The sequence below is a fragment of the Lagenorhynchus albirostris genome, chromosome 20 (genome assembly GCF_949774975.1).
Source record: "Lagenorhynchus albirostris chromosome 20, mLagAlb1.1, whole genome shotgun sequence".
Lineage (NCBI taxonomy): Eukaryota > Metazoa > Chordata > Mammalia > Artiodactyla > Delphinidae > Lagenorhynchus > Lagenorhynchus albirostris.
The window spans coordinates 38595685-38618539 of NC_083114.1; the positions used below are offsets into that span (position 1 = coordinate 38595685).

Genomic DNA, 22855 nt, shown 5'->3' on the forward strand with positions numbered 1-22855 from the left:
CTCTGCTCCCCACCCTCCCATCCAGCCCAAATAACACCCTCTCCCTCTTCCAATCCCCGACCCCACATCCAGCACTCTGGCTCTGGCTGAAGGTAGAGGGTAACTACGTCAGGATGTTGGACATGAACTCGTTGAAGCGTTTGGAGTACTGCTCAGGGTTCACAGTTGAGATCTCCGCTCCCGCCTGTAATACACAGAGGCCCTAATCAGGAGGCTGTACCTAGGAGGGGCCTGGGTATTCAGGAGCCTCTGGCTCCACGTTAGAGTTGAATACTGCCCCCCGCCCCCAACTGGGCAGGCCACCTTGAGAAATGGTTCCCATGTCTCAGAAGTGCCCTGGCCCCGCTCCTCTGATTCACAATCCCAGGGCTGCTCCCACTGAAGCAGGAACAAGACAATGGGGAGACGGCAGAGGGGCCCCAGAGCTCTGGGGGGCCCCTGTTTAGAGAACAGTAGCTTGAAGCCCATGCGGAAACAGGCCTCTGGCGAGCAGTGTGGGCATGTAAACAAGGCTATTACTGGCGGTCAACAAGATGCATGACATGCCCAGCAGCCCTGGGGGAAGGAGCCAGAGAACAAAGCAAGTTGGGCATATCAGCCAGCTGCAGGGAGGGGATGGGACGTAGATGGCGGAGAAAGAACACAAGGCAACCAGGCGGGCTGCTCTTCCTGGTCCCTGTCCTGGGAGAAGGGGCCACGAGAGCATCCCCTTCGAGCAGGAGGCCTCCCTGGGGGTCTGAGGCCCCACCCCCAGGCCCGGATGGAGACACGAAGGACTCACCCCGGGGGTCTGAGGCCCCACCCCCGGGCCCGGATGGAGACACGAAGGACTCACCCCGTGTTTCACTGTTTTGGCAGCATGTGCAGCTTTCTTCTTAGCATCGTACGGCGTGAGGATATCGATGATGGCCATGAAGTAAACCTCCTTCTTGGGGGCACCTGAAGCGGGAGGGGAAGCAGGAAAGGAGGAAGAGCAGGGAGAAGAGCAGAAAGCAGCTGGGTCCATAACCCTCCAGATACGACACCCAGATTCATCCCTATCACTTTGAATGTGAGGAAAGGAATGACCCATGGAGTTCTTCTTAGAAGCTTTCATAGCTCTTATCTTATGTGATCTTCACAGCCACCCTGTGGGGTTGACGTGACACCATTTAGGAGGCTTTGTCCATCCCATGAACCAGAGCCAAACCAGGCCTCAGCTATCCAGGACAAGCAAAGAGGTGAAGGAAGGCCTGACAGAGAAGGACCCCAGCGCCCCAGAAGACAGCGTTACTGCTGGTGACCCAGGATGGAGGCAGAAAGGGGCCAAAGTCAGCAGTTACTAAGATGGAGGCCCACTGAAGAGGGGGAGGGCGGGTAGGATGAGGGCTGGGGGCAGGGCAGGCAGGCAGAGGTTCCTACTTACTTTCATGGCTTTTCATGGCATAGACATCAACAGAGGGATCAAATTCCCCAGGACCAAAGAACCGGGGAAAGCTGAGGAGGTTGCCAGGGCTGTCCGGAGGTGTGCCGTAGGAGCAGAGCAGGCTGCCCCCCGCCCCGTCGTGCTCACACTCCTCATCCTCCGCCCGCTCCTCCACCTCCATCTCCTCCTGCTCTGCCCGGTCCACATCGTGGATGCCCACCAGCAGGCTGTAGTCCATGATCTTCAGCTGGGCCAGGAACTAGGGGCGTGGGGGGAGGAGAGAGGGAAGGAAGAGGTTACAAGGGACATCTGGAGAGGCAAAGTGGCATCTGGAAAGGAGAGAAAAGGCATTCCTTTCAACTTAATTCTCCCATTCTGAAATACAGCAGAGAATAAGACATCAGAGCCTCTGCCCTCAACGAGCTCACTATCTAATGGAGAAGACAGTCACTCCACAAGGGCGAGGAGCTGTGGGAGTCGACGGCAGAGGGGAGAGGGCCTCCCTGAGGAAAGGAGTTGAGCCTGACCCAATGAATGAAGAGCAGTCAGGCAGGCAGAGGCTGTGGGAGTAAAAGTAGAAGGAGCACTGCAGGAAGAGGGAAGAGCCGATTCCGTCTGGGATCAAGAGGTGAGGTGAGGTGAGGTGGAGGAAAGAAATAATGGAACGCTGCACTGCGCATTTCTCATCCATATAACAAGTGCTGGGAGCAGGATGGTATCTAAGTCTCCTGAGCCAGGACTCAATGACTTGGAGAAGAACAAAGAGCGTGGGAATGATACAGGATGGAAATGGCCAACTGGCATTCCAGTTTAACTAATGTGACGCCACAGCCACTGGTCCAAGTCCTCTGTGAACTAGCCAGCAGCCACCATCAGCCATGTGCCAGGCATCCTGCCATGGTCACAAATGAACCTGCAGCACTGCAGGAAACTGTCTGACTGACTAGACGGAGAATCATAATAGGACCAGAGGGGCTCTATGCACAGGCCCAGAAGACAACTAAAAGCATAAGAAGCCCCAGTGGTAGGAGATCAGCAGAATCTCCTCAGGAAAGAAAGGTGAGGGGCACCATTGCAAGCACCTCTGGACAATGCCCTCTGAAGGCCGAAGGAGAAGGGACCAGTGTCCCAGAAAAGAGAGACTCTGTGAGCCGCACCCCCTCCCGTCCATCTGCAAACATTTATAAAGTAACATGCAAGTGAAAACAAATGAATTATGTTAACTGCCTTAAATTCTTCTTGAAGGCAGAGTAGGGAGAAAAGGAGGAAAAGGAGGAGAAAGACTCTGGACAAACCAAATGTCAGAATAAAAGCACAAACGTAGTAGGGGGTGGTTAAGGTAAAGCTTACTAACAAAAATAAGTCTGTTAAACCCATGTTCGCAGGAGCATTATTCACAATGAAGCAATCCAAGTGTGAGGGTTGATTTTATGTGTCAACTTGACTGGGCTACTGGGTGCCCAGAAATTGGGTCGAATATTATTCTGGATATGTCTGTGAGGGTGTTTATGGATGAGCTTAACATTTGAATTGGTAAATTGAGTAAAGCAGACTGCTCTCCCTAAAGTAGGTGGGCCTCGTCCAATCAGTCGAAGGGCTGAGAAGAACGAAAAGGCTGACTCTCCTGTGAGTAAAAGGGAACTCCTCCTGCCTAACTGCCTCTGAGCTGGGACATCAGTTTTTTCCTGCCTTCAGATGCAGACTGAAACATCAGTTCTTCCTGGGTCTCAAGCCTGCTGGCCTCTGGACTAAAGCTACACCATCAGGTCTCCTGGGTCTCTAGCTGGTCAACTGCAGATCTTGGGACGTGTCAACCTCCATAATTATGTGAGCCAATTCCTTACAATAAACATCTACCTATCTCTCTACACACTATTCTGTTTCTCTGGAGACTAGAAACTAGATTAATTAGTTAACCTTAACTAGTGACCAAGTGTCCATCAATGGATGAACAGGTAAACAAAATGTAGTATATTCATACAATGGAATATTACTCAGCCTCAAAAAGGAAGGACATTCTGACACATAGCACAACATGGATGATCCTTGAAGACATTACGGTAAGTGAAAATAAGCCAGACACAAAGGACAAACACTGTATGATCTACTTATATGAGATTCCTAGAGCCGTCAATTTCACAGAGACACAAAGTAGAATGGTGGTTGCCAGGGGCAAGGGAGAAGGGGGAATGGGGAATTAGTGTTTCTTGGGTACAGAGTTCTCGTTTGAGAAGATGAAAAAGTTCTGGAGATGGATGGTGGGGATGCTTGCACAACCATGTCAATGTACTTAATGCCACTCAACTTCAAAATGGTTAAGATAGTAAATTTTATGTTATGCATATTTTACCACAATAAAAAAAATAAAACATTTGCTGAAGTTTATAGAATTTGGTTTTCATGAACAGGCTCCCAACTGATTAAAATAGGAGACACTGGGACTTCCCTGGCAGTCCAGTGGCTAAGACTCTGTGCTCCCAATGCAGGGGACCCGGTTTCTATCCCCGGTCAAGGAACTAGATCCCACATGCCGCAACTAAAGATCCCGTACGCAGCAATGAAGCTCCGCGTGCCGCAACTAAGACCTGGCACAGCCAAATAAATATTAAAAAAAAAAAATAGGAGACACTGAATTATCAGATATCACATTCATTATTTACCACCTGTCCTCCCCAAAGGAACTTCTCCACAGGAAGTCCTGTTCCAACCAGAATGCTGCTAGGTAAGTGGAGAATCAGAGCCAGAGAAAGGCACGGTTGGCAGATCTTAACAGCTGGTTTCCTGTCACTCTGACAGCTGGATGCCCCCTCCACTACGGGGACACCACCAGAAAGGAAGCTTGAAGAGGGGTTGGAACAGACTAGAGAAGAGATGAGGGAAAGCACTCCAAACCCAGTTACACACGTTCTACTGGCACAAATTGTGTCCCCCCAAATGGAATGTACATTTGCACTAGCTTTAGATGCAAATAACTACCTACATGGCTCAAATCACCACCCTTCCTCTTGTCTACACTCCTGGGAAGTGGTGAATTCAATTTTTCTTAAGATTAAAGAGGTTTCTGCTCTGGGGACAAGAGGAGGTCCTGTTTAACCAAAGTAAAAACGAGGGTAAATATATACCTCTACATCCCGTTTCAGTTTTTCCAGGAAGTTCTTTTTACTCTCTTCTCCCACGTGCAACTTCTGCCCTTCATTGAGGAAGTCATTGTCTTTGAAGGTTGGCAAGTCCTTGGCCTGAGAGAGCAATAGCAGTGTTAGGCTGGTGGCCTGATTTGTTCACCCCAAGGAGTCCTCTGCTGGGGGCAATGGTACAGGAAAGGAAAGGATCCTCAGCACAAAGGTGGCCAAGCTGCCAAATCAACAGCTCAGTCCAGGGGTCTACAGTCCCAGCTTCGGGCAGGCAGGGATGGCAAATATGTAGCACGAGTCAGACAATGAGGACTGACCAAAGGACTTCCTGCTGAGCCCTGAGACTACCTCAGAGCTCAAGCAGCCAGCCACCCACGGATTCAGGCTGGCCTGAGATGGAAACTGCTAGCCCTCCAGGACTACGAAGAACCCAGCAAGGGCAACGGAAAAGGCTGGAGACCAAGGCCTAGGCCAAGGATGAGGACAGACACAAGCTCAGTGACACAGCATTTCACATCAACAGACCGCATGTCTGCGAACTAGGCTGGGGCGGCAGCAGAGGAAGGGACAGGATGGCCAACAGAAGGTGTTTTTGATTCCCAGCGACCCATTCCACAAGTGATCAGCACAGGCCCCAGCATACCTTCTCCTTGTCACTCGCTTCTCTGGCAACAGTAGAACCCTGAAAGGATAAGAGCCATCAGGAGGAGTCCAGCTGAGGCAAATTCCGTTGATCGAAAAAACATGCACCGGTCTTTAGGGAGAGGCAGCAGGTGAACTCAAGTAGGCTGGTTAGACTCCTAGAGGGGCCAGGAGGCAGCAACTTGTTCACTTCCTCTGTCACAGACCGCTTACAGAGCTCTGACTATATACCAGACACATGCTCAGAATATCGGGCTGAATGGAGAGACTCAGTCGCTGCCCTTAAGGAACTCTCCTTCTAACAGGGGAGACAGACAGTAAGCAGGAGTTACACGATTAATTAATCCATTAATTCCAATGGTGCTCAGTGGTACAGTGGAGAAGGCAGGACTCTGAGAGCATGTAGTACAGGGGCAGGGTCCAGACTGGGGAGGGGCGGTGGCCAAAGCCTGCTTCCTAGAAGAACTGATTTTGAGCCGAGCTCGGAAGGTTAAGTAGGACGTAATTAGGTGGGGGAAGGTGGAGGTGGAGAAAAGGGCAGGGAGAGAAAAGATCACAGGCAGCCTATGTGAGATCTGGGGAGGCGGAGAGCACGGGCACTGCAGGAACGGAAAGGAAACCAGTGCAGCCGCAGCAGAGAGAGGGAGAGTGGTGTGAGGAGACAGGAGTCAGGAAGCCAGGTTCAAGAACAACGGAGTGCTGTGGTTCACAGGCACACGTGTGTTTCTGTCCGTGTCTAGAAATGTGCTTGTGCTGTCAGTCCATGGGGCTTGGACAGCTGCCAGGGTGCCTGCGTCTGCACAGCCTGTCCCCGTACTGCTGCCCTCTGTGTGCACATCCCCCTGACAGGGGTGGAAAAACATCAATTGTTACATAAATATGGTACATTGGGGGCTTCAATAACCTCTTGCCACTGTCACCTGGACTTGAGACAGCCTTTGGCTCCTAAGAATTAGGCACATCAACTCCAGAGCCACTTGCCCATGCGAAAACATACACTCCGGCTTTCCCATTATGTGGAAGTTGGAGTCGTGGCCCCTCCAAGCCTCAGGGAGAGGGAGGCCACAGAGCTGGGAAACACAGGGCCCCTTACCTTGAGGTCATACTTGCGGTGTACAGTGAGCCGATGGCTGAACACATTCCTGGTGACCACCATGTAGGTTTCTACGCCGTCCACAGTCAGGCGGTACATGCCCAGGAACTGTGGCAGAAGGGTATTGCCGTGACACTCCACTATGAACTAGAAAGGAAGGCAGGGAAGGAACAGGTGAAGGTGCCAGGATGGACGGGGCTCTTCCTGGGCTAACATGCTCCCTGGGATTCTAGCCTCTAGACCAGTGGTTTCCAAACTGGATTCTGTGAAGTCATGGGGGTTCCTCAGACTTACAACAGGTAACAGCCGCCACCACCCCTAACCGGCAAGGCAGAGGGAGAGGCTGAGCAGGCAGTGCAGAGCCCCTTTGGTTTCATCCGATTGGGATTCTGCAGGAAAATCACTGATCTAGGACTTGCATCTTCTCTGCCAGCCTGAAATGGGAAAGCCAAAGGGCAGAGAGAGGATGCAGAGGCAGGGCTGTGATGGGGTCTCCTGGGAAAACTGAATGGCTTCGTACCCAAAGCTCTCGCCCATGCCAGGCCCCAGGGTTTTCTGCTGTAACTCCCGAAACACCAGAAGTCCCTTTCACCACCTCTCAGGTGGCCAGAGAGAAGCCAGCTTTCCCTGAAGACCCAGGCAGGCTTCGGACAGGCACTCCCTGCCTTTCTCATGGGCAAGTTCCAGATGAGAGGAGAATGGGAGCGGGAAAAGCAGCAGCCCTGCTGAGCCGACAGGACCTCTTTTAGAAGAAATGAGGCAGGTGCCAGAGTGTGAAAACTTTCCAACTCTGACGAGACACAGCTGTTCAACTGGGCCTGCATCCATAACGTGCCGTCATTTCTTTTCTCTTTTTCTCAAGTAGGCATTTCACCTCACAGAAACACGGCCCTGGGGGAGGGCAAGTGCTTGGTTATCAGGAGGTACCTGCCATTACCAAAGAGGACCAAGCCCTCCCCAAGAAGCTCTACCGGGGGCTCCTCTCCCTCTTCCACCAACCCATCCTCTGCTGTTGAGGCTCTTGACTCACCATACCTGGTGGTATTTCTTTAAGATGTTGTGCATCTCAGCCACATCCTCACTTGACACAGTCTTGATCACAAAGCGCCGGTCATAGGTGGTGAGAAAACGTGTGCCGCACCGGCCCTGGCTGTCGCTGTTGATGGGGGCGCTGCGCGTCACTGAATTCTGATGGACCAAGACAAAAGCTGGTCTTGGGAGGGGAATGAAGATTCTGACTTGTATTCTGAGTCTTCTCTTACGGGTCAGACTGCTCTAAGGCTAACAACACTGAGACAGATGGGACCTTACCCACCCCATTTCTCATGGGAAATTCACATCTTTCCCAAAAAGTCTTCCATAAGAGAGACAAGGGTTGTTCCTTACCACCTGCTCCTAATCCTTGACTGGGATGGGAAGAGGACTGACTGAAATATTTCTTTTCATTCTGATCCTAGAGAACTTGCTCTAAAAACTAAAACTCGGCCTCAGATGTTAGGGGCCTCGGCTCTAATCCTGATGCTCACGTGTAATAGGACCTTGGGTGAGCCACGGAACTTCTCTACTCTTGAGTTTCCTCACCTGCAACATGAGATGATTGTCCCAGTCTCTTGGGGGTGACGAAGACAAAGCTTAGGAAATATTCAAGAAGTCAAGCATAAAGAAGGAGTGGACACAGTCATCTTTATCTCCTGTATGTACCCTCATGCTGGAAAACCTTTCCCAAAGCAGGAAGCTGGTCCTCACCACTCTGCCCAACACCTCTCCCCTGACCTCAGACTCCTGTTTGTCTTTGCAGAGCTACGAGGCAGATCCGGGGAGCTTTTCTAGCTCTGTCCCTGCTCCTTCTCGGAGGCCCATTCCCATTAGGATCAGAAGGCAGGAGAAGCCTCAAGCGGGGAGGGAGTAGGGGAAGGTGTGAGTCAACCAAAGAGATGTGTTCACCGAGCAGATGCTGGGAAAAGACCTTCGGGAGGTCACAAGACAGAGGGTTGACAAGCATAATTCTACCCCTGCCTCATTTCCAGGCAGCATTTCCTGTCTCTTTAAGTCACTGGTAGTCTAAGAGCAGAGAGTCCCCTCCCTGAACACCATCTTCCCTGCCCCTATTTCAGTCTTGAGCACCATTATTTGCCCAAAAGTCTATTAGAGAAAAAATACAGGATGTGGCTAGATGGCCAAGGGGAAGGGAAAGAGCCACCATGGAAGGAAGATACCCGAGCAACCTTGCCAATAATGGCAAGAAGTTTTCCAAAAACCTCATGCTCCAATCAGGGCATGACTTAGTTCAGGGTCTGGTCCCAATAGGAGGGGCTGGAGGCCCTCCCAGCACCTCCTGGACACGGCTGGCCCTGACTGTGCAAGTCTCTGGCATCTCTTCCTCCTCTCACGTTCCCTCACCCTCCTCTTCAGGAGGCCCCCTGGATGGAGGACAGAGGAGAAGGAGACCCTGCTTCTCATGATCTACTCTGTGAAAGACTTCCTGGGAGCGGGATGGGAGGAATGACAGCATCTTACAAGATGTGAGCATGCATTTTAGATTTCACTAGGCTGTATTCTCCTTTTTTCCCCCAACAGACAACTGAAAATCAGCTGTATTTCTCACTGCTGCACAAGTGAAGTGGAAAATTCTCCCACCTTCACCACCAGGCTGTCTGCCAGGGGAGGAAGTCCAAGGAAGGTGCTGGGTGGAGAAGTAACAGAAGCCCCAGACAATAAGTCAGACTAGAATGTCCCTGATATTGGGACTGATTCCTCCCAATAGGCCAAAGGCCTCTGTGACATGATCACCACCCGAAGGGGGCAGCTGCCCTGCCATGCCTAGCCCCCCTCCCAACGTTAGGACAGGGGAGTTTAGGAGGTGGCACTCATACCTGGCAAGAAGTTACACTACCCTTGAAGTCTTCCTTTTATAATCTGTCTTATCAGCTTTAAGAGGCCTCATCTCCCGCTGGCAATAATTCTCTCTTTTAAGTCAAACTACGAAGGAGAAGGGTTCTTCAGCCTAGACTGGGAATGTCAGACTAAAATGAAGCAGCTTCCGTAGACCCCTCTCCCTCCCACTGTGCTCCCTCCCAGGGAGAGGAGCCTGAGCCTGTGAGGCATCATGAGAAGCACTTCTAAGGCCCTCACTCCTCCAAGAGCCCACCAACACTGGAGAAAGACTGCCTGGGCTGGAGTGAGACATGACAGGAAGACGCAGCACAAGAACAGTAGACACGTTTGGTTCCCTACTTGTCCTGTGGCTTCCTGACCCCCCTCCACTCCCTAACCCCTACGATTTTGCAAAGACACCCCATACCTGGTAATCCTGATCATCAATCCCAAACCTCTCCCGGAGATTTCGGAACACCATGGGGCAGTACTCCTTAAACTTAAAGCGGCTGGGGAGGTTCTCTCTGGGGAAAAGCAGAGACATGTTCTTGTGAACTTCTTATTCCTCTAACTCATACACCAGGACTTCTCAAAGTGTGGTCCACAGGTCACCTGGATCGGAACAATCTGCAGCACTGAAAATGTAGGCTGCTAAGCCCTCAGCATTCTCGAGGTCAGTCTAGAAATCTGCATTTTTAACACACACTCCAGGTGATTCTGAGCATGTAAAAGTTTAAAAACTTCACATTCCTTGTATATACTTTGTAAAAATTAATCTAGCTGTATTCTTATGATTTGTGTACTTTTTCTGAGTACATGCTATCTTTCAATAAAATTTACATTAAAGGGAAAAAAACCTTACCTGCAGAGAAGTGAGACTGAGTGTTGGCCCTACTTCACAAGTGCTGTACTTGCTGCAGGTAGGTGGCCGCATGTGAAGAGCTGCTGTGAGGTAAATGTCAGTCTGACTGCTAAAGGGAAAGGCTTTTCTCATCAAAGGACCCCCCTCCTCTGGAGATGCTCCTATCAATACATCCTGAAGATGGTTACACCCAGCAAGTCCTGCCCTTGGCTTCCACTGGGATGGAAGGAGAGGGTGCTTTAGATTGAAGAGGTCCTCAGTCAACTGACTGGGATCCCATCTTTCCATGAAGCCTCGTTTGCTGGCTGCTGGCACCAGTCTACGTCCTCCCCACTCCTTAGTCAATCCACAGACTCCCAGGAGGAAGGAGATCACCTTGAAGGGATGCCTCCCCCAAATCCTCCATCTTGACAACAGTCAACCTGCTTGGGAACTCCCTTTCAGAAACATGGCCCTCTGTTCTCATCACAAGGAAAACAATTTTTTTTCTATTTCTTTAATTCTGTGTCTATATGAGAGGATGGCTATTCACTAAACTTATTGTGACAATCATTTCATGATGTATGTAAGTCAAATCATTATGCTGGACACCTTACACTTACACAGTGCTGTATGTCAATTATATCTCAATAAAACTGAGGGGAAAAAAAAAGAAATATGTCCCTCTGACTACTCCAGGATGGTAGACTTCAAGGAAATAAAAAGCAGTGGCCTCTCATGAAGGCAGGGGCCTGATCTTCTAGTAAACAGCACTGCAGTCTTATAACTAGCATGTAAACAGTTGTTGAAAAGACAAAAGGAATCAAGAAAGATGAAAAAACAAATAAAGATACTGGATGTCCACTCTAGGCCGAGATGTCAATGTGGTGGACACCATGGACCCTGGTACAATAATGGCCACACCTGAGCCCGGACCTCTGGCACAGAACAATCCCCTTTCCTGCCTCACAGGGTAGCACTGCCTCTCTTTCCTTAGGTGGTATGACACTGGATATAATAACAAATATATATTTAGTCTTTGTCCTTGTTTCTGGCACAGAGCTCCTAAAATCTTTGGAATTTCCTAAGTGGTAAGAGTAATAAAGGTGTCTTGTTATCTGTAACAAACCCCCTTCAATCACACCTGAATTTATGTTAACGAGGTGACTTTTGTTAAGCCTCTAAGGATGGGTGCTCTTTGCCAGGGGAGCCAACCAGGACTAGAGGGTTGGAACTTTCAGTCCCATATCCCTGACTTCCAGGGAGGGGAGAGGGGCTAGAGGCTGAATCAGTCGCCAGTGGCCAGCGACTTAATCAATCACGCTGTCATAAAAAAGTCCCCATAAAAATCCAAAAGGACAGGGTTCGAGAGCTTCCAGGTTGGTGAACACGTGGAGGTTTGGGGCAGGTGGTGTGCCTGGAGAGGGCATGGAAGCTCCCTGCCCCTTCCCACATACCTTGCCCTATGCCTCTCTTCCATCTGGCTGTTCCTGAGTTGTATCCTTTTATAAAAAACCGGTAATCTAGTACGTAAACTGTCTTCCTGAGTTCTGTGAGCTACTCAAGCAAATTAATCCAACCCAAGGGGGAGGGTCATGGGAACCTCTGAGCTACAGCAAATTGGTCAGAAGCACAGGTGACAACCTGGACTGGAGACTGGGGTCCGAAGCGGGGTGGAGGGGCAGTCCTGTGGGACTCAGCCCTTAACCTGTGAGACCTGATGCTAACTCCAGGTCGAGAGTGTCAGAACTGAACTGAATTGTAGGACACCTAGTTAGTGTCCTACAGAATTGCTTGATGTGTGGGAAACACACACATTTGGTATTAGAAGTGAGTAGTGATGTGAGAGTAGAGGAGAAACAGTTTTTCTTCTATACAGGTGGCCACTTAGCAAGTAGCAGCTATGAAGACAGACAGCTTCTAGAATATGATGTTATTACTTACTATGGCAGAGAGAGGCCACTAATGGATTTTTTCAAATCAAGCTTCTCCTCTGGGCTAACAGTCTGGGAATGGTGGGGTGACAGAGCCCAGCTGGTGAGGTGGTGGAGACAGTGAGACAATGGAGAGTGGAACCAGGATTCAAATGCAGAAAGGAAGAGAGTGTGAGCTGCAAATATTTCCTTGGGTGACCCACAGGAGGATGAAAAAGCAAGGCCTCTAAAGGGCTTACAGCAAGCCCCAAACTGTGCCAGGTGAGGCAGCTGCGCCATCAAAGTCCGAGACAAAGACACCAGTGTTAATCCAAGAAGCCACAATGAGCAAAAATGGGAAGAATGATTTTAGATAGCGCCCCTGGGCACCATGCTCAGCCTGTTGTTCACACGCTAGTTGGAAAGAAAGAAGCTTGGCTGCATCCCAGGCCAGGAACATGCCTGGCAGCTTCTTGCCTCAGACTAAGATCAAGATAGGGCCACTGCTGTCAGCCTCGTACTAGATACCTCAGCTCCCGAGCAGCTCACTGTTAACTAAACTGGCCCTAGATGAATCACTCTGGGCTGAGCCACAAGCCCTGAGGGACACTGGAGGTAGGCTGATAAAGGACTGAGATGACAGGACGGCACACGGGGGAGAGGCACATAATGAATGCATTTTCCCAGCCAGTTTTTCAGCTCTGTGAGCCAGGTGTTGCTGTCACACCCTGCTAGGTGCTTGCCTGTCCTCACCACGGTGAGGTTTGGGAAGCTCTCTGCCTTGAGGGAAGGAACTGCCACAAAACCTGAGCCCACTCAGCAGGCAACTTACTTATTGAAGAGATGATTGTCCACCTTGATCTTGCTGTATGCTTTGAAGTCATCTGGCATTAGCATGACAGGGACAGGGACATTGCTCAGCTCATTGATCTGCAAAGCAAGGGGAAAGTGAGGTTCTCAGCCAAGGCACCTGCCTCAGAGAGAAAATATGCTACACCGTGGATGCCACCATCTCACCAAACACATGTCCATGGATTCCCTCCTTGTCTTTTTTTTTTTTTTTCTTTGGCGGTACTCGGGCCTCTCACTGTTGTGGCCTCTCCCACTGCGGAGCACAGGCTCCGGACGCGCAGGCTCAGCGGCCATGGCTCACGGGCCCAGCCGCTCCGTGGCATGTGGGATTTTCCCAGACCGGGGCATGAACCCGTGTCCCCTGCATCGGCAGGCGGACTCTCAACCACTGCGCCACCAGGGAAGCCCCCCTCCTTGTCTTTATTTCTGTTCTTTTCTTCAAATAAGTTCCCAACTTCATCTCTACCTACTGAAATTCTCTCCACCTGATAAGGTCCAGCTCAAAAGGCACCTCCCCTATGAAGCTTTCCATGATTCTCTAGACCATAAATGTTCTTTCCTATCTCGGGATTCCTGAAGCATTGTTTGTATCCATCCTTTGGCCATCTCACAGCCTCCCTCACGTTGCAGTTAATGCTTACAAACCTCACAAGCCTGCTTGACTATAAGCTAGGCAAGATCCTATCACTGATCTTTGCAAGCAAAGATCATCTAACTGACCTTGTAGGCTCCACACATGGTACTTGGCACCACGATTTGCATATGGCACGTACTATATATGTATTTATCAAATGCAATAATACATGGATCTATGAATAAATATCACCCAACCTATGTGAGTATTAATTGAGGGCTTTGAACATCTTCATTACAATTGGGGATCACTCAAGAAATCAGCCTGGGGCAAGAAAAAAGCTGGATGGGTTTATGTGGGTATGTAACTCTTATCTCCAAAGTAAAGGATTAAATTTAAAGTGAGCAGAAGAGGTAGACATCTGGCCACTGGCTCGTTCTTACTCTCCTAATTAAAGCAGGGCCAGGCCCTAAAGCCATGTCCTCTCTTGTGCTGAACTGGGGGAGATGCGGGAGGGTGCCTTGCCCCCACTGCAAACAAACCTTCTCATTGTCCTTCATCCCCCCTTCAGGGAGCTGGAGGCTGCACAGGGAACTGGCTTCCCATTGGTGCAGAGCTGAGAGGGCAGCTCCTGCCCTTCCCCATCCCCAGTTTAGCCAATTAGTGGTCTAATTAGCCGCAGATGTCCTCTCCCATCACAGCAGAGTATTTGACATTTGACCCTCAACCCAGTTGCCACTAATGCATTCAGGATTTAGAGAGGAAACCTTAGTCCCGACTTAATGGATAGGGGGCAAGGGGAGCACAGTCTTGTGTCTCCTGGATACTTTCGTTGCAAATCCTATTATCTCAATGAGGCCCCATGTGGCAGTGAGGGAATAACCTAGTCATTAGGACTCCTCCAGGAGCATAAATGGGGGGAAATACCATGTAATTTGCTGCTCCTTTCATGTTCCAAACCTTTTTTATTTAGAAATGTCAGAGGATGGAGGAAGTTCAAGTTAATGTAGTAACTGGGCTGGGGAAACCACACCTTCCTAGAACTGGTGAAAAACTCAATTTACTCACAGGGAAATGAAGGAAGGCATAGGAGTGTATGTGTATGGGGAGGGGCCGTAGGGTAGCAGTGTAAGTTGGCAGTGGGGCAGAGACAATAAACTGCTGGCATAACTGACTGGCATAAACGTAAAAGTACAGCGTGTATGATTCCATTTATATGAAATTCTAGAATCTATAGTGACAGAAATCCAGTAAGAGGCTGCCTGGGTTGTGAGGGGTGTGGATGATTATAAAGGGACGTAAGAGGCGCAATTCTAGGCTATTAGAAACGTTCTATATGTTGTTTAGGATGATGACTACATGAGTACATCATTTTGTCTAAAGTCCTCAAATCGTACACTTAAAATTCCCAGCATCCAGGTCTGAGATGCCCACCACTGGCTCAACAGCCACAGAAAAAAAGTTCTGCCAGTTACCATTCCAGGGGGTGCTCACAGGGCAAGCTGGTTGTTTAGTGAGCGACTAGAGAGGAAACCATTTCGCATCATTTTTCTGCCAATAGAAACAATTCATTGTAGCTGTCCCACTTCCTTTTTCCTGGCATATTAAGTCTGGCTCTGAGAGTTTAAAAAAGTTAAGTTCTGCCTTTTCTAGCTTATTCCACCATGCTAGAAAGAACATATCACTGGCTCAAAGAATATAGTTTTATACCAAAAGGTTCTAGTATCTGCTACTGATTTGGGTTAGTCTAAAATCCAGACTCTATGCCATGGCCAGGGCTTGTTACTGGGAGAACTAGGAAAGACTAAAACACTTGCTTGCGAGGGGTCAATTGCCCCTTAGCCAGGATGAATTATTCTAATAAGAGCTATTCAGGGATGTTCCATTCGTTAATTCTCTGTGTAATTCTAAGTGCAGCATAGTTTGAATAGTTGTAAGCTGGTCAGTTTTTAGTTCTCAATTCACCTCTATTCTTGACTATAGGAATTTCTAGCAGATAATATATTGCTGAACAATCCATAAGCTGAACTACGTAGACGCACCCTCATTTCCACTGGGCCACATGCCGATGATTCACTCTAGGGATCAGCTGTACTATTTTTTCTTTTTTTTAGTTGTGCTAAATTTTACATCCCCAGAGAGTTCTATTCAATTTCAGTTGAACAAGCACTTACTGAAATACCTACTACATGCTTCATTTTATGTTAGGGAGAAGGGGGTGTGCAGCAAGGGAAGCGTTGTGTGCACTGTGCACACAAAAGTGGGAGGCTTATCCTTTTATCCGGGAGATGACACAAACCTATGATACAGTAAATCTGGAAGTCAAGGAGCATTTAAGTAAGTGAGAACACAGGGACGGTGAACAGAACAGCCATGTCAGAGGAGGGTGAGGTTAATATGGTCAGAGTCAGACTCCCAGCCCTTACACCTCAGGCTAGAAACGGAACCTAATGCCCCTCCTGGTATTGCCAAGAGCACTTGACACTGGAAGAACCCACAACAAGATCACGTTACACCCTGCCTAAAAATCTTCCACGGCTCCTCACCAACCTCAGGGTAAAGTTTTAACTCCTTCAGCCTAGCAATTAAGGTCTTTCCTGATCTGGCTCAGACTCTGCCAAACTTCTATTCAGTTAACTTCTACTCAGTGTAGCCTTACTATGTGCCAGAAGCTGGGGATACAAAAATGAAAAGATATGGTCTCTGTTTACCTGGGAAGACAGATAACAAATAACAAATACAACGTGATGAGTGCTATAGAGTTATGAATAAAGGTAGACGGAAAAGTAGCTTAAGAAATGACTGATTCTGCCTGGGCATGGGAGAGCTGGTGGCTAGAGGAAGCTATAGAGAAATACCCGTGAGAAAGGCCTACGAGGGTAGTTCTCCAAAAAAAAAAGGAACAAAACACAAAACCCGAGGAAGGGAATTCCAGCTGTGGGAACAGTCAGAAACAAGCCTCAGAGCTGTAAAAGTATACTGCCCGTTTTAGGTAGGCGGGCGGGGGGAGAGTGGCAGGGTAGGACAGAGGTAATAAGTAGTGGAGGGAGACAGTACAGGAAAGACAGGTGAGCAGCCTCACATATTATCAATATTAGTAAATAACAGCTGCTTCTATTTATGGAATGTCTGTAAGTGGCCAGTGCTTTATATTATTATATGTATCATATATCTCACATATATATCCTATTCTATATTTCTAATATTTAATGGTCACATTAATTATTATTAATCTGATTTTGCCTTTTGCAAAAGGTTCAAGGCACCTCGCTCAAGGTCACACAGACAATATGTGTAGAGTCAGGATTTGCTCCCAGGTCTGCTGGTGCCAAAACCTGGGCTCTGTTACACTGTGCTGTGCAATCCTTCTTATGGGCAGCTACCCTGGCTAAGGTAGTGTTTTCCATTCCTTTCCTCTGTCCTAATAATCTGCAAGGAAAGTGTTATGCTCATTTTATAGAAAAGGAAAATGAATCTCAGAGAGAAAAATTACTACTCCAAAGCTATACTAAGGGACATAGCCTGAATTTGAACTTAGTTTGTCCACTATATGATAAATTTGGACTTAACTCTGCAGGCAATGGGAAGTCCTCTCAGGTTTAAGTCCTCTCAGGTTTAAGTCTGGGAATTCACATGATCAGATGGGTGATACAGGAAGGTAATTCTGAAATCAAAATCAAGTAAGGATTGGACAGGGCAAAGGTAAGAAGCAGCAAGACCATTTACGGGGCTATTACAATAGTTCAGGTAGTAGACTACGGCAGCAAGACTAGAAGAAGCTTGAATAATGCTAACAGAATCAGCCAAGATCTCACTAAATAACACTTCTGTGAAAGCTTCCCTGTCTTCCCCAGGTTGAACTAGTTACTCATTCCCATGTGCATCTTTATATCGTAAATATCACATTCGCCTGGGTTACTGTTTGCTTACATGTTTCATTTCTCCACTAGACTGTGAGCCCCTAGAAGGAAGAGACTACCTTACCCATTTTTATGTCCCTAGCAGAATGGCTGGCACAATTAGTTATACAATAAATGTTGGTTGGAGGGATGGATGGCTAGAAAAGGGGGACTGAAAGATGGCTAACACTAGGATAAAAAGAAAAAGAGATAGCAAAGCTGCTGTGACCATGCCTAAGGTTCATGGCCTGGAAGATGGGAAAGATGATTAAGGTTAGCTACTGAGGCTATGACCAGAATGTGAAGAGTCTTAAATGCCAGGGAGAGGAGAATAAAGGAGAGTGACCAAAAGCTTTGAAGCATGAAAGGTTGTGACTAAAGCAATGTTTCAGGAAGACGTGCCTTTCCTTTACTATCTAGCACATTTCTCGGCCAACCGCCTTCACCTTCAGCAGAAGTGCACTTGCGGAATGCAAACTCATTGGAGTAGCACGATAAACAGAACATACTAGGATGGTAAATGTGTTGTATCTCACATCATGTAAGTGGTTTTTGGATTATCCACAAGATTAACTCTATGAGCCATCAGCATAAATAATGAGGAGGCTAAACAAGCTGAGTGAGAAACAACTTAGAAGCAGAGGGTTTACCCTGTGCTGATCCTACTGGACATGAGAATTCAGTCACTAGTTCTAGTCCGGTGAACTTCTGATTCCAGAAGCCTCCACTTCCCTCTGCGACCTTCATAGGGATTGCTACCCAGGAGGCGCGCGTTGGGCATGCAGGCTTCCTGACATGTCCCAGGGTTCTGTGGGTGGCTCATCAATGGGCTGGCCACCACTGACAATCATTTGTTACCTGCCACCATCAGAAAACATGACGTGTTGGGGAACACATTCCCGAGACCAAGGAGGTCCAAGCGAGATGTGAAACTCCAGAAAGGAAAGGGGCAAGAACAGAGAGCCACAGGTGCCAACAAATCCACCCCTGGGCTTATTCCTCCTTTTTACACCTTGGTTTTTCTTTTCCTGTTTGAGTCCCCAGTGTTCTCTGTGAGGTGGGAAGGTGTGCTGAAGGACAAATTCATCCAAAGGCTTCACTAGAGCAGGAATATTTACTAAAGATTTTTTTTTGGCCACGCTGCACGGCACATGGGATCTTAGCTCCCAGGGATCAAACCCATGCCCCCTGCATTGGAAGCGCGGAGTCTTAACCACTGGACTGCCAGGGAAGTCCCTATTTACTAAAGATTTTTAAAGTAGCAGGAAAAGAGAAAAAGGCAGGGAAAGGAGGTTCTGGGTCTGCATTAGGCAAAGAAAATGTGTGGACAGAATGGGGGTAGAATGTGGGAGAGAACTGAGCAGACTTAAGAATAAATCTGTTCCTCACACCATTCACAAAAATTAACTCAAAATGGATTACAGATCTAAATGTAAGAGCTAAAACTAAAAGAGTTTTTCTTAGAAAACGCTGAGTTTTTCTTAGAAGAAAATATAGGAGTAAATCTTCACGATCTTGGGTTAAGCAAACCCTTCTTAGATATGACACCAAAAGTACAAACAACCAGAGGAAAATAGATAAATTGGACTTTATCAAAATTAAAAACTTGAGCTTCAAAAGATACCATCAAGAAAGTAAAAAAGGGCTTCCCTGGTGGCGCAGTGGTTAAGAATCCGCCTGCCAATGCAGGCAACACAGGTTCAAGCCCTGGTCCGGGAGGATCCCACATGCCGCGGAGCAACTAAGCCCGTGCGCCACAACTACTGAGCCTGTGCTCTAGAGCCCACGAGCCACAGCTACTGAGCCCGCACACTGCAACTACTGAAGCCCACGTGCCTAGAGCCCATGCTCCACAGCAAGAGAAGCCACTGCAATGAGAAGCCCATGCACTGCAACGAAGAGTAGCTCCTGCTCGCTGCAACTAGAGAAAGCCCGCGCACAGCAACAAAGACCCAACACAGCCAAAAATGAATTAATTAATTTAAAAAGAAAGTAAAAAAGATAACCCAAAGAATGGGATAAAATATTTGCAAATCATGTATCTGCTAAGGGACTTGTATCTACAATATATAAAGAACTCTTACAAGTTAATAATAAAAAGACAAATAGCCCAATTTAAAAATGGGCAAAAAGTAATTGGCAAAGGATCTTAATAGATATGTCTCCAGTGAAAATATACAACTGTCCAATAAGCACATGAAAAGATGTTCAATGTTGTTAGCTATCTGGGAAATGCAAATCAAAATCACAATGAGATACCATTTCAAGTCCACTAGGGTGGCTATAATGAAAAAGACAGACAATAACAAGTGTTGACAGGATGTGGAGAAATTGGAACCTACACACACTGCGGGTGGAAATGTAAAATGGTGCAGTCACTTTGAAGAACCAGTCAGGCAGCTTTCCAAATAGTTAAACATAGTTACCATCAACTTCCCCTATTCCTTCTAATCACTGGGATGAAGCTTCATACATACCTGGTTCCTAAAATGGCCAACAGGTTATCAAGCCAGGCCTGCCTCGTCCGGTCTCCACACCCCTCTCCCAAGCCACCTCTTCCCTAACTCCAGACCCTCTGGGCTGTATTTCATTCACTAAAACTCTGGTTTTCTCTCTCTATTAGTTCTCCCCGGACAGATCCAAAGTCTTCCGATTTTTTTCTCCCTGTTTCCTACACAGTCTTCCTCCGCAAAGTCCAGGGGCTGCATCTCTTGTCCACAAGAGGAGCTCCTGTTACAACACTGGGTTCAAAGGCCTCTTTTTCCACCCAGAAGTAAACCAACCACCTCATGAGAGAGTATGTAACTGACTTGTACTACAGATAAAGACATATCCATCCTTCATGTCTCATACACCATCAACCATAGACCGTCACAGCCTAAATGCTTAAATGGGTGAGAAACTAAAGAATCAAAGAAAAGGTGGTATCTGAAAACTTAGACTGCAAAAAGTTGCAACGATGGGCTTCTGAAGGAAGGTGACCTCCAAGAAAGGCCATCAATCCACCAAAACAATGTGGTCCTGACCCCCTTGAGAACTGCAAGATTTTATAGTCTTCTGGGGAGATGCTCCATTTCCCAAGGGGACCCACGAAGTCCTAGACCTTATTGCAGGCTAAGCGAAAGCAAGAAAACTTTTGACTAACTGAGCTCCAAAGCTCGGCCTGTCCAGGGCAGTGGTGCCCAGTGCATTTCCCCCTGAGGTGTTCGCTCATTATGTCCAGAGGCTTGGGTCTTGCTTAAAGTCAATGCCTTCCCAGCTAGCTCTCAAACTTTCTTAAAGTTAGCAAAACTAGAGGGTGACTAGGAATCACAGATGCCTCTTCATCTGCCAGAGACTCATTGCCTGCCTATCAGAAAACCAAGCACCACATACACTCCTGGGAACTGGCAGGCACAGGCACACACTCCTGACCGTAACATTCAGGTTCTCTAACAAGACCATAATTCCCATCTGTCCTGGCACTTGGATGAGAGGCAGGACAAGGAAAAGGAGGCAAAGAAAACGAGACCTCCTATTCAAGCATCACCATCGGCCAACACAGCCCACAGTACTGGACAACGAGCTGCGTCTTTTGTTGTAACCACAGGCGACCTAATCCTCCATCCAGGGCCTCCATTTCTTCATGTACAAAATAAGGGGCCCGAAGTCCCTTACGACTAGCTGTAACATTCCTGACTCTCAGACCTCTACCAATTCTCCATACAGACAGGATGCTTTCTAGTGAGAAACAAGCTACACAACAAAATCAAGGATTGATTTCAAGGCAGGGACAAGGGTTCACATTTTGATGACCCAGTTTCCCTTGCAATGTTGTCAGATGACCCCTGAGGCAGCAGGAAGCAGTGGCAACAAATGCTGCTGGACTACTGAATCAAAGCAGCTCCCAGAAGTCTAGGCATTAAACCAGCGGTTCTCCCTACCCTGGCCAGGATGTCCACCTCAGTGGGGTTATTGAAAACAGTAACCTGCCCAAGACCCCCATGTGCACTTCTGTATTAGCAGTAAGGATCTAAAACCCCGGCTCAGACTATGGTTCATCAATCTCCAGCCAGAGGCTCTTCTAGAAAAGAAAAGCAAAAAGTCCTGCTGGCCCTGCGCCCCTTTGTCATCATTTGGTCTTGTGGGCAATTTCAAGTGCTCAAAAGTCAGGGAGCCTAAAGAACTGATATTCACGGGAAACTCAAGCCATTAGCTTCATTTTTCTCATTCCAAACTTTTAGTTGGTGAAGCTGGCATTTCAGGTCCTCTTACTTCCTCTTCTCATTTCCGGTGTAGGGACTCAATGAAATGGTCAGAACGCAAGGAGCAAGTGGCTGGAAGAGAAAGAAGATCCCAAACAAACAGGACACAAACGAAGTCCTCCAGATCAAACACTGTGCGGGGCTCCAACTTCCTAACAGGAGCTGTTGGCCAATCTCAAAACACCCCAAGGATCCAGGAAACCTCTCTCTCACCTTAATGACTGTCCATTATCACATCCTCATGACCATACAGTAGAAAGCTCAGTAACTGAGAAGTCAACATCTTTGACAAGAACACCACAGTATTCAGGAAGACACATCATTTCTACTATGAGTGGTCCTCATAAGCAGGCCTCACCTTCTCTCAAATGGTTACATTCTCCCTTCTCCCTAACCCAGGAAGACCCTGATAAAGTGTCTGTGGTCCAAGGAAGCCTGTGCTTCTTCAGTTGATACATCTCTTCAAGAAGAAAAAAAGGAAACCCAAGGAGGATTCCCAGTCAGTGGCCAGGAGGTCTGGAGGATGGGGAAACTCTGAGCAGTCACACCAACCAAACGACCAGAAATAGAGGAATACTCAGGCAGGCCAGTGCCACCTGCCCTGTCAACTGGACAGTGAGCTAGGCAGCCAATTATAAGAAACATGGGGGAAAACAAATGCAACAAACGGGGTGAGGCGAGAAGAGAGGAAGAAGGGATGAAAGCCATTCCACCCCACCCAGGCCTTCCCTCTGCGCTCCAGGAGCTGCTCGAAGCCAGACGGAGGAAGCTTGAGGGACTGGAGAGGAGGGAAGGACGCGACGGCATACCACCGACGGTGACACCAGGCCTCGCGTGGCGCGCGGGGAGGCACACCCGGCCGGGACGGCGTGCAAGGGTGGGGTGGGCGTGCAACTGGCTTGCCAAGGGGTTGCAGGCGTCACTGGCGGGGCCCGCCGGGCAAAGGCCCGGGACTGCGGGGGGCGTGAGCACGCGCGGGGCCGCGCTCGGAGGGGCGCGCGCCGGGGAGCTGGTTACCGTGTGGTTCACCCCCCACATCAGGACGCTGAGGATCGGCTCGCTGGCCCGAAATAGCTTCACTTTCTGGCACACGAAATGCTTCTTCTTGGTCTTGGTCTTGCTGGCGCTGAGCGGCGCCACCGCCACCGCCGTGGTGCTGGTGCAGTTGGACGACATGCCCGGGGCGGCGGCGGCGGCAGCGAAAGGGGGGGCGTCCGAGACGGCACACAAGCCAGCGGTCCCAGGCCTCCCCCGGACCGATCCCCACCCCCGCTCCCTCACCGCGCCATGGTCGCGCCCGTCCCGTTACCTCCCCACCCCGCCCCGGTGGTTCCGTCCGCCCCACGCTCCGCCCTTCCCGTCCCGCCCCAGGGAGCCGGCAGGCCCG

The 22855-nt window shown here is 48.7% G+C and overlaps 1 protein-coding gene across 1 annotated transcript; it reads right to left on the reverse strand.

The window, feature by feature from the left end:
• Nucleotides 1-30: 30 nt before the first annotated feature.
• Nucleotides 31-22738, reverse strand: PIP4K2B (phosphatidylinositol-5-phosphate 4-kinase type 2 beta). The gene is made up of 10 exons (XM_060133298.1): nucleotides 22486-22738; nucleotides 12732-12829; nucleotides 9573-9669; nucleotides 7307-7459; nucleotides 6272-6418; nucleotides 5180-5218; nucleotides 4528-4641; nucleotides 1406-1664; nucleotides 836-939; nucleotides 31-184 (listed from the first exon to the last, which is right to left on the reverse strand). The coding sequence occupies exons 1-10, from the start codon at nucleotides 22642-22644 to the stop codon at nucleotides 104-106; spliced, it is 1251 nt and encodes a 416-aa protein (XP_059989281.1). The 5' UTR covers nucleotides 22645-22738; the 3' UTR covers nucleotides 31-103.
• Between the last annotated feature and the right edge of the window lie 117 nt (nucleotides 22739-22855).

Coding starts and splice junctions, on each gene's coding strand:
- PIP4K2B (XM_060133298.1), bottom strand. CDS start 22,644: ATGTCGTCCAACTGCACCAGCACCACGGCGGTGGCGGTGGCGCCGCTC. Junction 6,419..7,306: donor TCTTAAAGAAATACCACCAG/GTATGGTGAGTC, acceptor CTTCCTTTCTAG/TTCATAGTGGAGTGTCACGG. Junction 185..835: donor CCAAAACAGTGAAACACGGG/GTGAGTCCTTCG, acceptor TGTGTATTACAG/GCGGGAGCGGAGATCTCAAC.